The following is a 17,276-nucleotide window of genomic DNA, read 5'->3' as shown; positions in this document are numbered from 1 at the left end:
CTTTTAAACCATTGAATTTCAATGGGTTTATTATGCAATATCCAATGGATGTTATTGGGAAGTATTAAACATTAAAAACAATTAACACAAACCTCTCTGACTAACTGACACAACACTGAGATTTAATTTATTCAATGCATTACTGCTTGAAAGGAAGCATTACCTTGAATATGAAAGATTCATTGAAGGTAGGGTTTAGAGTCTTTTTCTGAACCTTTGTCTCATATTTCTTCTTCTTGTCTGGGAGCAGGAAGACTTTAACATAAGGGTCAGATGTTCCACCTATGTCCAGTGCAGGGAGTTCAGCTGCCTGAATAATTCCCACTGTTAGCTGTAAAAGACATGGAAAATAGGAATGAAGAAGATGTCTTAACTCTGTAATGGTAATCAATCATGATAAAGAGGGCAAAAAGTATGTCTTTCAATGGGAATGTGGTTGGACAGACATAAGTACTGCTGAGATCCATTTGGCTTAGGTTCTGCTTTACTTGTATTTATCAGCATGCCTTGTAAGCAACAGGATATCTGTTGACACTTTCTTTGGAAAAAAAAGCTAGAACCACAAAGAAAGAAATGTTACTTTTTACACACGTGATCTCATACACAGCAGGTTGTGGGATACATGGCAATGCTGCAAAGGAGTTGTTTGGCTCTCTCCCATTACCTTCCCAGTGGTCCCATTCTGCAACCCCATGCTGGATTATTGGCTGGATTCATCCATAGTTATGTTTACTCTTACACTGCAAACTAGCTATACTCTGTCAAGGACAATGTCGTGCATCAATTAATGCCATGCCTAAATAACCATTAGGACTGTTGTTACACCTTTGTGAATGTTTTTAACATACTCTTCTCTTTGGGTAGCATAGCCTTTGGAAAACCATTCAATGTAGCATTAGCAGTAAAGATGAGAGAAACTGATAAAATAAGATTAAATATTGAGGAAGGATACACATTGTCATAGTAGACTTCATGTTAGAAATGTATAACATGCTCTTAGTTCCTTTTCTTGCAATATTAATGCAGAGGTTCCACAAGTTGAGCAGTAAGTTCCTGTCTTCCAATTAAATATCAAGGTGCAAGAAATTCATCTGCAATTCCTCACTTATTCCCTTGAGGTGAGGAAACAAAAGCCATGTGGCATCCCCAGGTATGCAAGACATTCTTATGTGTGAACTGACCTTGAATGTCTGCAGTGAAGGTGGTTATGTTGTCCCACTAAAATGAGCTAGAGCCACTTGCTCTTCGATGAAGTGGGAATGTCGGGAATTTTTGATGTCTCTTCTCTAACACTTAATGCCATCATAGCCACAAGCACATTTAAAAAATGGAATCTAAATAAATCTTGCAAGGAGACAGATAACACAAGAAAACACACATAACCTTGTCAAATGTCACATGCTTTTTTGTTCTCAAGATATTGAAGTTGCTGCATAAGGCTATAAAAAGACAAGAGCAGGTTGTCGGTTTATGAGGAATACTTTCAATGTAACTAACTTAACCTTTTATTCACTCAACAGACAATGTCATAAAAAATGGTTCCATTATCTTTGCAGGGAGAGTGACATTTCATGCATACACATGGGTAAATCCCACCAACAGCAGAAAATGGAGCCACACTGCTGTGGATATATTGATTCCTGCACAGTGTGAATCCTTAGAGACTGTGCATGAGCCATTGTTTTCCTTTAAACTAATCCCTTGTTCTGTAGCCAACTCTGCAGGCAAACCACAAGGGATTGTCTCAAAAATAATATTGTGGCATCTAATCATTCATTTAACTTGGATAGATACACCAACATTACCGATGTTCTGATTATTTATATTTGATGGTCCCAAGTGGACATATTTTGCTCCTCTTCTGTATTGTTGATGAAACACTTCAATACTGTGCACTAGCTAGATTTTTGTCCCAAATAGATTATTTCCCTCAGCAACTTGCATTAAAAAGCACTTGAGGGAAGCTCAAATTGATAGCTCCAAAAAACAGGCTATCCACTCATTAAAACGATTCCTTTTGCAGCCAGCACTAATTAGTTTATTGCTTCAGTCGAGATGAATGTCAAATAGGGCCAGCACCTACTGTACTAGTCTGTGTTAAAACCAGCCTGTAATTCATTGTACCTGCAGCAAGTGCTGGCAGGTATTCTAGAATTTTTGACAGCCGGAGAACTATTCAATTTTCTCATGATGTGAGCAAGAGCAGACTCTATTATGCACAGTATTAATATGATTCATCAACACTGTTATACTAAATGGGAGCAAAATATGTCTACTTTGGACCATAGATATAAGCAATTGGAATGCCAATAATTTTGGTGTATATATTCAAATCATATAAATGATTAGATGCCACAATATTCCAAGGATACACTGGACACCTTGTTGCAGGAGTCAGAGAGGAGAAATAATTTCCTTTCTCTGCAGAAGGGCAGGAGGAGAGAAATGAGCTGTGCTGCTATACAGCAGGGTCTATTCCCAAGGACCTGGACGTAGTGCTGCAAAAGTTCAACGACCTCACTCGTGGTTAAAGCTACTGAATGCACCTATAAATGGTGTTTCATAGCACTAGCCCCAAGGCACTGCTTGATTCATCATGTGGTGCTCACTTACCTACCAACAACACCTGTCAACCAGGACTTCCAGTTGTCATTCGCATGCACCAATGCACTCTTACACAAATAAAACTGCTACAAACCTCAGCTTGTATACATGGCCAGCTATTTGACTGTGATAGGCAATTACCCAAACATTTCACCAGACTCCCTGACTAACTTTCAGGAAAAGTGATGCACAATGGGGGACAGCAGCAGATAGAAGGCAATGGGTTAAGAGCAGCCACATTACATCCTAGGAGGATACAGTCATACAGCATGGAAATAGGCCCTTTGGCCCAACTTGTCCATGCTGGCAAGATGTCTGTCTAAGCTAGTCCCATTTGCCTGCTAAACCTTTCCTGTCCATGTACCTGTCTAAATGTCTTTTAAACATTGTTATTGTACTTTACTTAACCACTTTCCCTGGTAGCTCATTCCATATATGTACCACTCTCTGTGTGACAAAGCTGCCCCTCAAGTTCCTAATAAATCTTTCCTCTCTCACCTTAAACCTATGCCCTCCAGTTCCTGACTCCCCAACTCTGGGAAAGAGACGATATGCGTTCACCCTATCTATGCCCCTCACGATTTTATACACCTCTATAAGGTCACCCCTCAGTCTCCTCTTTTCCAAGGAATAAAGTCCTAGCCTGCCCAAACTCTCTCTATAATTCAGTACCTCGAGTTCTGACAACATCTTTGTAAATCATTTCTGCACTCTTTCCAGCTTAATGGCATCTTTCCTATAGCAGGGTGACCAAAACTGAACACAATACTCCAAATGTGGCCTCACCAACATCTTGTACAACTGCAACGTAACATCTCAACTTCTATACTCAGTGGGTTGACTGATGAAGGCCAGTGTGCCAAAAGCCTTCTTCACCACCCTGTCTACCTGTAACACCACTTACAGAGAACTATATACTTGTACTCTTAGGTCCCTCTGTTTTACAACACTCCCCAGGGCCCTACCATTCACTGTGAAAGTCTTACCCCAGTTTGACTTTCCAAAATGCAACAATTATTGCCAAAGTTGGAGGCGTCTTTATGGAGTTCATAGTCATACACAGGGCTCATTCCATCAGGAAGACATTTGCACTGAAATGTTCACATTGTGGAAATCTTGTGCACTTATGGCTGCCAGCTGGAAGCCTGTCTCTCTCTCTCTCTCTTTCCTTTTTCCAGAAATGTGCCCTATTTTTCATGCTTTCTGTGCATTCTTCCAGTCATGCAGTAATCCAGTGGAATACCTACTAATTCACTCAAGTCTGAGAGCAACTATCACATGCAAAATCCTTGGCACCAGCTTCTCCCAGTAGACCGGCAATTTTTAAACGCTCAAGAAGGCAAATGCTAAATAGTAACAAAAACTATTACTAATCACCAATTTACCTACAGGTGGTTGTTGACCCTTTAAATAGCTCTGGTCAGGGTATTTCCAGCTGCTATTGGTGTGCTCAATTGTGCAGGTTTACGAGAGGGTGATGGCTGGAGCACCAAGCTCCCATTTGACAGCATTGGCAATAAATCAGAGTTGCACACCAATTGACATAATGATTCAGTCACTCTTCAAACTTACAATAGGTGTCAGCATTGTGCTTGCTTCCGCACTTAGCAATATGGTAACCTGTGTAACTGCACTGCAAATAGTCACCATATTGGAGCAAGTTCAGCAGGCATAGACCTCAAAAGACAAACACTATTGTGCTGTACCTTGTTGATAAGTCATCTCACATCATCGCATAATGAGAAGAAAATGGAAACAGAGCAGGAGAAAGTTAAAATGCAGGTGAAGTACTGTGCTAAAAAGACATTGTTGAAGAAAAAAAAACTGCATTCATTTTTGAAAGCTGATAATGAGGAAAAGATGGAAGAATTGTGAAATACAGATACAGAGGAAGGGCCTTGGTAACTTAAAGGTTAACTATCACTAGTGGAAAATAAACTGGAAACACAAGGTAGGATGACAATGGAAGAATAAAGCATGCAAGCTAGGATTCAAGGTTGAGGACAAAGGCATGACATTGTTGTGGCATTTAGTTTTGGAGCACTGAGTTTATGTAATGACATTTCAGCTTCATAATGCAATGCAAATATCATTATACCCAATAATAAGATGGAATACAATTTAAATTGCAAACTTCAGGTCTCCCACTAGGAAGTAAAATGACACATGTAAATTTTATCATTTATAACATGCTGAGTGTTGGTAACACAGGAGTCTTAGAATGCCACCCTCCTGGAGCTCAGGAAAAAAGGAACCTGCAGACTATGCCAAAGAAGAGTGATAGGTATTCAATTATTTTCAGAAAACATGGAGTAAAGAGCTGCTTCCTAATTTGTCTTTGAATAAGATTTTTCCGTGTTATGTGCTTATGACATTGAGTTCTCAGATTGTACATTGTCATGAAAAAGCTGATTATTTGTAAATGAACCATTTTGCAGAAGTCATGCTGTGCACTGAACATTCTTAATTCCAAAGCTCTAAAGACTGCAGTGGTCCCAGTGCTAAATGCAACTCTGAAACAGGCAATAATTGGTGCAATGTAATTTTTTGCAGTTTTGATTTTCCCTTGAGAAAGTAGTTATCTTAATGCTTCTGCAAGAGGTTTTAGCAGTCACAATCACTCGCTGGTACAGGACTGAGCCACATTGAGTTGGTTGAGCACATTCAGGCTGAGAGCTGAGGTGCATTAGCCATAGTATTTATTAGAATGGAAGGAAGATTAATTCTGGCTCCTGATCCCTCTTGGGCAGTCTATGTAAGTGAACATCAGGAGCAAAGCTTTCATTGTAAGGTTGATGGGAGAAGCATATTGGCTGCTCTCCCATTTCTCCAACCAGTTTGGAGGGCAGGTTATCATTGCCATAATATCATCAAACTGTGGGCATTGTGGGTTTGTCCACTGCTGCTCAATGGTTCAGACCAAGTTTAATATTGAGCAGTGCATGCAAGCCTATATGTTCATGTTAAGGAGTAACAGAACTGAAAAGAAATGTAGGTTGAGAGGTGTAGGAATGGCTGATATGGCAAAGAATGGTCTGGAGGGGCGGTAACTCTATGTTTTGTTCTTGGAGATCATCGCAGGGCTGTTTCTCCAGGTTTCACAAATATAATTCCATATTCTAAATTTGGACCTTTTCTATCCAATAGGGTTTGACAAAGTAAAGACTCTACAGCAAATGCTCTTTCTTCTAGGCTGCTAAAATGTGACTGGGTTCCAAAGTGCCTCATGGAAGGCTTTTTTCTCATTCAGTTGGTTGCTTTGGTTGTTCAGTGGAAGGTCCCATGAAAAATGGAAACAGAATGGGAACAGGGAGGCAGGTGCATTTCAATTCCCTGTTCTATAGGGTGAAGAAGGTTAAACTCCAACAACTAGCCCCCTCAAATGACAGCCACATGGGTACAGCTGTGATATTTTATATGGTTAAACAACTTAACAGCATCATGATCTGCAAAAGAATGTCATTTAAACAAAGTAATAAAAATCCATCCAGTCACATTGTGTTTACTGCAATAACAACTGATGCATTTTGGAGAAAACAGAAATTTGGGATAAAAGAATTGAATTGTGCCATTTTATGATGCTACCAACAATCTGGTTTACTGTAGTATTTATGACAAATGTTTGCCACTTATTAATGTAGCATAACCAAGGGTATTATTGTTCTGTATGTTAGAACTAAAAAATATTGGGCACACAGCCAAATATTTAAAGTGTTTAGTTATTGAATTATCATCTACATCTTTGCATTGTTATGTAATTAGCAGCAATTTCTTTCTAAAGCCCTACAGTGAATGCAGTCCTTTTTATTATAGTTTGATTTTAATTAGGAACAGGTTCGGTCCAGCTCAGCTAAAGTATAATGGACTGTGAAACACCATTTTAAGGATTTATCAAGTATTATCACAGCAAAGCGCCTTGCAAGAGACTTGGTCGAGTTTGAGTGCAATGGCTACCATGATGAGGTTCTGTTGTTGATGATTATGAGGTGCAAATCACCCTTGGCTAGATGCTCTAAGTGCACCGTGTACTGTGTTGAACTGTGCTTCTGAAATTCAATTTACTTGAAGTCAATGAAGGCACCCTGATATCAGTTTGTCACATTAAAATTTCAATATTTAAACTAAAGCACAAAATAAGATGGAGGTTTAAGCTGCAATGAGACTTTCACAACATGATGTTAGAGTCATAAATTTATGCAGCACGGAAACAGGTCCTTTGGCACAACTCATCCATGCCGACCAAGATGCATGCCTGAGCTAGTCTCATTTGCCTGCATTTGCCCATATCACTCTAAATCTTTCCTATCCATGTACCTGTCCAAATGTCTTTTAAACATTGTAATAGTACCTGCCTCTACCACTTCCTCAGGCAGCTTGTTCCATATACACGCCGCTCTCTGTGTGAAAAACTTGCCCCTCAGGTCCCCTTTAAATCTTTCACCTCTCACCTTAAACCTATGCTTTCTAGTTTTAGACTCCCTATCCTGGGAAAAAGACTGTGACCATCCACCTGATCTATGCCCCTCGTGACTTTATATACCTCTACAAGGTCTCCCCTCAGCCTCCTTTGTTCCAGGGTAAACAGTCCCAGCCTATCCAGTCTCTCCTTATAATTCAAGCCCTCCAGTCCTGGCAACATGCTTGTGAATCTTGTCTGCACCCTCAATATCTTAATGCTGCAGTCTGTTTGCCACTGAAAAAAGTAAGTCCACCATCCCGCTCCATCCCAATTCTAAGGAAGTAGGCAAGAATCCGTTAAGGATAGCTTGTGTCTGACTAAACTAATTAGATGTTTTGAAGCGATCATTGGCATGGTATAGAGGGAAGTGTGTGTGAATATTTGTATATGGACTCTTGTGGTATTTGAGCAGGTTCTATAGTAGAGACTAGTACCAGAATGAAGGGCACAGAATTGGAAGTAACCTTGTGACATAGTCAGTAATATTTTGGGATCTGGACATGGAGAGCAGAGGGTAATAAGTATGTTTTCTGATTGGGGAGAACCTGATGAGTAATGATTCCCTCATAATTATAGCTGCAGCTCAATCTTTCAACAAGTTGTTGTCTGAATGAAGGAATAGCAAGTCATATACCTGTCTTTTCAGTTGATGTCAAGTCAGGAGGCAGAATAAGTGTTGTGGATGAAAGCAGGAAGTTCCAAAGGAATATAAACTCTGAAAGGCATGGTTCAGTGCAAGGAAATGAGATCACCTCTGTTTTACCATTTAGAAAGCCTTGGTCGGATCACTTGCCAAATATTGCATTGAGATTTGGGCACCAAACCTCAGGAAGGATATACTGGTCTTGGACATGGTGCAATGTGGAGTCAGCAGAATTATACCTCTGATTGAAAGGCTAACTTTAATCTTCATGAACATAGGTTATATTACCTTGAGTTTAGAAGGTTAAGCACTGGCATAATCAAGATGTGTAAAATTTAAAAAAAAAGATTATTTGGGCAGACAGGAAGAAACTATATCCTTTGGTAAAGGAATATAGGAAACGAGGACAGAACCAAAAAATTAGAACTGGGGCTGCATATTCTATTAGCCCAGCTATGTTCTCGGTAATGCTCTATGCCCTTCCACTCTGTTTACTTTCTATCAATATTATCTTTCTCTTCCTTTGTCCCTAATGTATTTAGTTAGGTATCCCTTAAAAGCCTCTACATTATTTCCATGAACTGTTCCATATAGTAGAGAGTTGCATTTTCACACCTCTTTGAATAAAGAAGCACACTGAAGATTGTGGAATTATGTAACACTCTCTCCCAAAGGTCTGTGAAGTTTAGATCAATTGCATTTTTCTCAACTAAGGTTGATAGATTTTTTTTACCAAGTGAGGGCATCAAAGAAGATGGAGCAATAACAAGTAAATAGGTTTGAAGTACAGTTGAAGTTTAGCAATCATCCAATTGAAGCCCAGTGTAAGGGCTGACTGGTGTACTCCCATTCTTGTGGCCTGAGATACAGTAGACTGTCAACCACTCATCTATAGAGAGAAATCACACTAGCCATATTTCAGCCTTCAATTGTTGGTTTCTAACTGTCTCTGAGAGATCCCTAGGAACTGAATAATTGTTATCACCTTTACTGCTGGGGAACTAGAGGTGGACAATGTAAGAGGAAAGAAGAAGGAAGGTTTAAAAATAAGATTAGAGACAAATAATGATTTGAAGTCCATTGCGGAAGGAAATCAAGGATAGCATAAGCCATCTTGCAAGAAGACATCCAAATTACAACAAGCATTTCAGTAACGACACAAGTAACACATCTCCTTCCAGAAGAAAGGCATAGCTCTCAAACTCCTCTCCTGGGTCATAGTCTTCTGCGTAGGCAAGAAATAAACCATTAAGTGTGACTATCCAAACCATTCATTTCTTATCCTCCTTGGATAAGAAACCTCCTCAACAGATTAATTAAGTTAAATGAAAGTTGTAATGACTCAAAACTAACTAATTTCCATGAATTTCTACAACATTTGAAAAGGCTTTGGCAATGTGGTGAAATGTGAACACTAACATCTCACCTGATTACTCTGGAAGTCATAATCCAATGAAAACTGCAGTTTGCCTAGTTTTTCTTCCTCCTTTGGTTCCTCTTCCTTATCTTCACCTTCAGTTAAACCAGTTTCTGCATCATCATCATCCTGTTTAGCCTGTGAGGTGGAAGCAAAACTTGAGTGAGCTTTATTAAGAGGTATTTAATAGTTGGCAATATTTAGGCAGCAGGAATGCTGATGTAAGTAAATCAATCTTTTAACCCCCAGATGAGAGGCAGTAGATTAAGTAGAATATGCCTTTTGCTAGCTTTTGGACAAGTGATTTCAAGGCTATTAAACACTTTGTACAAATACAAAGTGGTTTAGCCTTAATCAACTGACAGAATTTTGCCTTACTGGCTGATGGATCAATTAAGACTGCCACTTTAGTTACGAGCTGAATGCAAAAGTACTATATGGAACTTTGACAGCATTCAGGAGGATTTCTATGACATTATCTTGAGACTGCTATTGATTTTTGAAACATTTGAACTAGAAACATAGGCCACAAAAGGCAATCTACTATTTAAATGGCTGAGTGATTTTGCAGTGCAGGTCTGTAGAAAGCTAATGCGATTGAATATTAATAATCAAGCGTGCAGATGATAATGTGCTTCAAAGAGAGCAGGCAATACAAGAGTCATTAAAGTAATCTTGATTATATTTTCCTTCATTGCTATAGCTTCAGGTCTACAAACCACATTCGTGTTTAAATCACCGTACAACATGCCTTGACTTATCCATTAAAAATCTTAAGACCACAATGCATTTATGGCAATGCACATAAGCTTTCAAGTTCAAAGTTGCCTCTGTGGTTCCACAATTTCCATGTGACAATCTGTGCATTAAGGTTTAAGAGGGATTAATTGCTTTTGTCTATCATTGATCAAAACTGTCTTTGAGACACCTACCAATTTTGCATATATTTTTTTCAATCCATATTTTCAGACTAATCAATTTTTATGTTTGGAGATTTAGTTGGTTGTTGTGTTCCTTTGACCAACATGATCCTCAAACCAAATGGTTCTACCACAAAAAAGATTATAGATTTATAGAGTTATACAGCTTGGAAACAGGCCCTTCAGCCCAACTTGTTCATGCCGATCAAGACGTCTAGCTATGCCAATCCATTTCCCTGTGCTTGGCCCATATCCCTATGCACCTTCCCTATCCATATACCTGTCCAAATGTTTTCTTTCAATGTTGTAAAGATGTTAAAAAAATGTTTCACGAGTTTAAAGTAGCATTTTGACTAATGATCTAGCGGCATAAATTCAAATCCCACCATCGCAGCTGGGGCACTTAACCTTAGTAAGTTAAACAAAATATGAAATTGAAAAGCTAGTGTGATCAGGAAATGATTATTGTCATAACAAGACATTTGGGTCACAAGTGTCCTTTAGAGAAACCTACCATACTTGCTGGTCTGGTCTGTATGTGACTACAAACCCGTATCAATGTGATTGATTCCACTGCCCTCTGAATTGTCTTAGCAATCCACTCAGCTGTATTAAACTGTTGCAAAAAAACTATAATAAGGATAAAGTCTCTGGATCACCTGACATTTGGTTTGTCTCCTGTTTTCATAAGCTCAGTCAAGGATGGTCCAGGGAGTTATCAATGCAGAATTAGGATCCTGTAAACTTTCATGGCATTAGGTCAAAGTTGGCAAAGAAACCTCCTGCTGATTATTGTCTATTGCCCTTGCTCAGTTGCTGAATCAGTCTTCCTCAATGCTGAAAACCACTTGGAAGAAGCACTGAGAGTAACAAGGGCATAAAGTGTACTCTGGATGAGAGATTTCATTGTCCTTCATTAAGAATGGGTAGATAGAACCACCAATGACTGAATATGCCATGTCTTGCCAAACAGGTTTGTAGCAGATGTTGAGAGAACTGAAGAGTTACCATGGCATAGTCTTTGTCAAATTAAGTCTTGCAGTCACACTGAGGACACCCAATATTTTGTTTTACAATATTAAGTGTGATAAAAACAAATCAGAAGCAATAGCTTGAATCTACATGTTATGAGGGGCTGTGCCAATTGGCAGAAGCTGAACTATATTCGAAGATGACCTGTAATCTTATGGTTTAACACAGCCTTCACTCTTCTACTACCATCCAGCGAGGTAATAGAAGCCCTTGTTCATTGAGGAGTGAAGAAGGCTATGCCAGGAGGAGCATGGATGAACCCAGAAATTAAATGCCAGTCTGTTGAAACTACAAGACAGAGCTGCGTGAATGTTAAATAACAGAGGCAGCATACTTGAAGCAGAGTTGGTGGATACATCAGCAGTGGACAAAATTAAAACTCTGCAGTTCTTTCACACCCAATTGTGAGTATGAGTGGATAACTTAAACAGATGATGAGAAGCTGAGACTCCATGGTGATGGTGGTGGAATCCAACACACGTGTAAAAGACAAGGCTGAAGCTATGTCATACACCTTCATCCAGAAATGTGACATAGATCCATCTGAAGTCCTAACATTTCAGAAGCTTATCATTACCACTTTGTTTCACTCCATGTGACATCAGAAATTTAGATACAGCGAAGGTTATGGACACCAATATCCCACGGAGAAAGCTGATCTTCCAGCCAACCTGCTCCAGTAGAGATAAGACATTGTGGAAAAGTGACTATGTATGTCCTGAACACTAAAAGCAAGGCAAGTCCAGTCCAGCCAAATACTGACTTATCAGTTTGTTCTTAATCACTGAAGTGAGGGATATTGTCATCAACAATGCTCTCAAATAGCACTCACTAATACGCTGCTGACCAATGATCATTCTAGATCCTGCCGAGACCACTTGCTTCCACGCCTCATTACTGCCTTGGGACCAACAAAATAAATGACTTCCAGAACTGAGATGACAGTGACCTTGACAACAAAGTAGTTTTTGGCAAAGTGTGACATCAACAAGACTTAATAAAACTGAAGTCCATTGGAATTAGCAGGAAAAGTTTCCATTGCATGGAGCTAACCATATCACAGTCATCTGAGCTCTAGTACATTGCTGCAGGAGTTCCTCAGGGCAGTGTCCTGAACCCACCCATCTTTATCTGCTTCATTAACAACCTTTGCTTTGGAAGGTGAGGATATTTGTTGATGATTGCATAAAGTTCAGTTCCGTTTAAGCTCTGCAATAATGAAGCATTCCATGCCCTCACAGAGCAGACTGGACAATATTCAGGCTTGGGCTGATGTATGATACTAACACTCAGTAAACACTGTCAGGCACAACCAGGAGGGATTTTAACTACGACATTCCCCACCAAGAGTGGAGCTCAGCGGATTGAGAGGGGCGAGAGGAATTGTTGATGTTTCGTGTGGATATCTTGCATCAGGATGAAACAGTCCTGATGCAGGATTTCAACCCAAAGTGTCAACAATTCACAATCCAATGACATCTGCATCCCATTAGTGAACAAAAAATCTCTCCTATTTTTCAATCAGTGAAACTAAAAGTATTTTCAACAGCCTCAGATACTTAAGGCCAATTCCTTTATACTTCTCTTGACTCAACATCTTATTCACCACAATTCTCCACATTTACTTACCACCACACCCTTGATTTCAGCATTATAGAGGAAGTGAGCAAACAATATGAAATCAACAGCACTCAGTCTCATAGGTCTTTGTATGAATGTTGATTGGGTCATTAATTACATTTCCTAATTTTACCAAAGTAAAGTTATAGGTGGTTGCGCTAATACTTAAAGGAAAAGTACTCTGAATTTATAACAGGAGTGAGAAAGACCCCAGCCACTCTTGTACATGTACCTGAGCCCCAGCAACTGTTGACTTTCATGCTTATCTTTCCTTCTCACCAAAAGATTATGCAGTTAGAGCCAAGCAAGCTCGCAACCAACAGATCAGATCAAAGTTCTGTAGCCTTGTCTCATCTATTCAAGAATGGTGGTAAACAAATAAAAAAACAATGAAAGGTGGAAGCTTCAAGAACATTTCCATCCTCAAAACTGGTGGGGACCAGCATGGGACTGCTAAAGATAAGGCTGGAACATTCACAAACATGTTCAGCAAAATGTACCAAGACGATATCCCTTTGGCCTTCCTCCTCAGATCCCCACCATTATAGAGGCCAGCCAGCTTGGTTCACTCCACTAATATCAAGAAATGACTAAGAACATCAGATAGAACAAATGTTATGGCATTAGACAGCATCCCAGCTGCTGTTCTGAAGACCTGCACTCCAGAACTGGCCATAACCCTATCCAGTCTAGCATCTACCTGAAAATGTGGAAAATCGCCCAGTTCTGTCCTATTCACGAAAACCAAGGCAAATCCAATCCAGCTAATTACCTGCAAATCAGTTAATCCTTAATCATCATCACTGAGATGGAAGGTGTTGTCAACAGTAGCTATAAACAAATAGCTATAGGATGGCTCACTCATGCCCTGTTTGGGTTTCCCCAGGAACACCTACCTGTTCATAGCCATTGTTCAAGCATGAAGCAAAGAGCTGAATTCCAGAGGTGAGGTGAGAGTGTCTGCCTTTGACAGCAAGGCAGCATTTGACTGAATGTAGTTTCAAGAAGCCCCGGCAAAACTGAAGTCAATGGGCATCAGGGGAGAAATCCCAGTGGTTGGAATCAAAATTCGCACAAAGCAAGATAGGAAACGTTGTTGAAGGTCCATCATTCTGGCCCGAGTACATCAATGCTGGACTTCCTCAGGGTAGTGTCCTGGTACGTAATACATCACTGCAGGCCTTCCTCAGGGTAGTGTCCTGGGCCCAACTATCTTCGGCTGCCTCATCAATGACTTCCTTCCATCACAGAAGTCAGGTGTGGAATGTTTGCTAGTGATTACATAACTCCATTTGTAACTCCTCAGCAAACAAAGCATTCCCCACTTGTGGCAGCAAGAACTAAACATTAAGGCATGGGCTGATAAGTCACAAGCAACATTCATGCCTCAGATCTGGCAGACAATGATGGTTTCCACCAACACAGAGCCTAAACCCCTACCCCTGATATTTAATAAAATCCCTGTAACCAAGTTCTCCATGTCCTGAGGATCACAACTGACCAGAAACCTCACTGGACATTCACATAAATATTGTGTCTACAAGAGTAGGTCAGAGGTTGAGTATTCTTCAACAAGTGATTCACACAAGGACACTCCAATGTCATTCCACTATTTGCAAGGCACATATCAGGAATGTGATGGGACTGACCTGGATGATTGTAGCTCCAACAACACTTAAAAAGCTTGACACCATCTAGGACAAAGCAGTCAGCACCACCACCCAAAACTGACATTCCCTCTACCAGCTCCAATGTGCTGCCACAGGACCCTACAAAGCACCAACCTCAAATACCAAGACTAGGCTTCAGACACATGGGAATATCACCATCTGCCTGTTCCCTCCAGAATCACACACTATCCCCGCTTGGAAATATTATGTGGTTCATTCATAATTGTGACTCTAAACTCCCTACTCAACACCACTATGGGAGCAACTTCACCAGAAACACATAACATACAAGGAGGCTGTTCAGCCCATTAGATCCATGTTTGCTCCCATTCCCATCTCCTTATTTCCCTGTACTACCACAACTTACTCTCTCAAACATGTCCATCAACTCTCCTTTGATACTACTTTTTTGCCATAAACCTGTAAAAAGTTAATTTAAGGTAGTGGATTGATGTACCCACAAATCTTTGGGATGTGGGAGAAAACCGGAGCATCCGGAGGAAACCTGCATGGTCACAGCAAGAACACACAAGTTCTGCACAGGCAGCATTTGAGGTCATCACTGACGTTCAGTTTATGGGTTCATCAGGCTGTAGCACAAATTGCTGTGCCACATATAGCAGTACAAGAAAGCCTCTCACTACCACCTTCCCAAGGGGAACCAGGGGTGGGCATTAAATGCTGGTCTTGTCAACCATGTGCTGATCCTGAAAAATGAATAAGTGAAAACCCATCCTCAATTACAAGGTCATTCATCCATTTGAGTGACCTGATTTATACAGAACAGCCCCTTGTCATTACCCGTTAATAGAAATAATTTCTTCAAAAACAATTTATGTGTGAAGGCACCTTTGAGACGTTTTGCCCAGATAAGATGCAAAATTGTTGTATCTCAAGCAGTTGGTTTCTAGTCAGTGGTGACAAATACCCAGCAGTAATGATAAATACACAACAGGTGGGTTACTCTATGTAGAAGTGACATAAGTGTGTGTTTATGGAAGTATCTCTTGGAAGTAAATTTCTCATAATTGATAACTGAAATCCTTTTGTGGGATGTTAACTGGCAATTTGCACGTAATTACTGTAAGTAATAACCTTGCAATTAAAAAAATCCATAATTAATTAGTAATGAACAATTAATACCCAATCAAAATAAATAAATTTCACAGATGATTCTGTCACTGTGAAAGTACTCAGTGAATCCAAGGCTGCTCACCATCACCTTCCCAGTCATTGCCAGTAATATCCATATTGCATAAATGAATAAAAATATATCTTATAATATTTTCCAAAAGGCTATTATATAGCTGTTCCCAAATTATTTTGTCAGATGTACTAATTTGTGTAGCATTATATCACAGTCGAGCATCTTATTGTGTGCGTTTCCCAATTGACTGAGTAGCTATTGAGCCTGAAATTCTGCTGCTTTCTGGTTATTCCAGCATTAACATCAATGATGGGAGTACACTGGATCTGGAAATTAGACAAGGTCCTGCTGACAATAGTTCCCAGTCACCCCTTCATTTCCACTCCTGGAGTTTCATGTTTGGCTTTTACACACCTCATTTACAGGATCATGCTCAATGCCAGCTGCATTGCATTTGGTGGGACCTGGCAAGTGCATTTTGTGGGACCTGGCAGATAGACAGAAGCTGATGCCCAGCAGGAGTTTGAAACCTAGAATTCTGAAGTCCAACTCCTTTTTTTACCCTTACCCTCAGGAAGGGCAATCTCTGCAGGACATTAAGAGCTCTTTGAGTATGATGGGCATATTGGATGTGCCTCCTCTAACGTTCAGAGTAGGGACCTCCCCCTTGACTACTGAATATCCACTGTAACAGCTGTTTTTGTGCCTTTAAACATTTGTATTGGAAACTCATCTCTTGCATAACTCCTGCTGATGTTATATCATCAGTTCCTAAGGCAGTATTGTCTCAAAGGTGTGAAATTATATTTTGTTCTGAATTTGACTCGTGTTTCACATTGCGAGAGAAGCTTATCATTGCAAAGAAGAGGAAGAATATTGCTTTAAGCAGCCGTGGTTTTTTCCCATTCATCTGCCCTCGCACAACAAGCTGTTTATAAAGAGGAATATCACCACTCACTCTACCTTAGCATAAATTCAGAAAGAAATGTTTACTTGAGAAAGGTCAAAGGAACACTCTTCAGCAATGAAATGTTTTAAAATAAGTTTCAGTGAAGTTATTTTAAATTCTTGTTGTAATTGAACTTCTCAAGTTTAGTTATCAGCAAAAATCCAACTCTTATATTTTCCACTAAGAAGCCAACTTTTCCATTAAACATGCAGGGAACATGACTTTTTGTGGTCCATCAAATACCTTCGCTGCACAACAGTCAGTCATTGCTCCCTTGGCAATCCCTAATCCCTGCTATCAAATCACTACTGATATTCAAAATATGCCTTTTTAAGAGTAAATAAACATTCATATATAGGCACAGGATTAAATTGTAAAGCCAAATCAATACAAATACTTGGAAGAACCTACCATCCAGTTGAAATCCAGGATAGTCAGAAAACATGTTCAGACAATATAGATCAGGAAGAGCACAGAAAAAAAAATTGAAAAGACAAACAAGAAGTGAACCATCACAAAACGCCACAAGGAGATATGACACACACAGATTGGCTCTGGAATAATTGTTTGCAGATAATAATGAGAGATCTTGTTTGTTTAATGCATGCAGTGCAATATCTGCCATTGCAAGGGGAATGATAGGCTGTAATTCAAAATGACAAAAAGTAATATTCGTGATCGACTTCAGCTTACTTTTAAAATTGCTCTTCTGCCAGTTTTCCTTCCCTCTACTGAAAATTCTTTGTTGTTCTATGGTTACCAAAAATCTAAATAAAACCTGATCATCATGTGGATGTGTCATTAAGAGATAACAC

The 17,276-nt window shown here is 39.7% G+C and overlaps 1 protein-coding gene across 2 annotated transcripts in view; it reads right to left on the bottom strand.

Annotated features, from left to right (window-relative positions):
* Positions 1 to 17,276, bottom strand: part of LOC127580820 (synaptotagmin-B) — a 441,147-nt gene that overhangs the window by 77,107 nt on the left and 346,764 nt on the right. Inside the window, exons 6-7 of one of the 2 annotated variants that reach the window (XM_052034732.1) lie at positions 9,133 to 9,261; positions 164 to 331 (exon numbers count right to left, since the gene is read on the bottom strand). In XM_052034732.1, coding sequence (XP_051890692.1) covers positions 164 to 331; positions 9,133 to 9,261 — 297 coding nt within the window. The remainder of the gene's footprint in view (positions 1 to 163; positions 332 to 9,132; positions 9,262 to 17,276) is intronic. The other variant, XM_052034733.1, reaches the window with a different exon arrangement.

The sequence above is a fragment of the Pristis pectinata genome, chromosome 20 (genome assembly GCF_009764475.1).
Source record: "Pristis pectinata isolate sPriPec2 chromosome 20, sPriPec2.1.pri, whole genome shotgun sequence".
Taxonomy (NCBI): domain Eukaryota; kingdom Metazoa; phylum Chordata; class Chondrichthyes; order Rhinopristiformes; family Pristidae; genus Pristis; species Pristis pectinata.
Note: the sequence above shows the minus strand (reverse complement) of the source record. Positions and strands in the feature narration are given on the sequence as shown.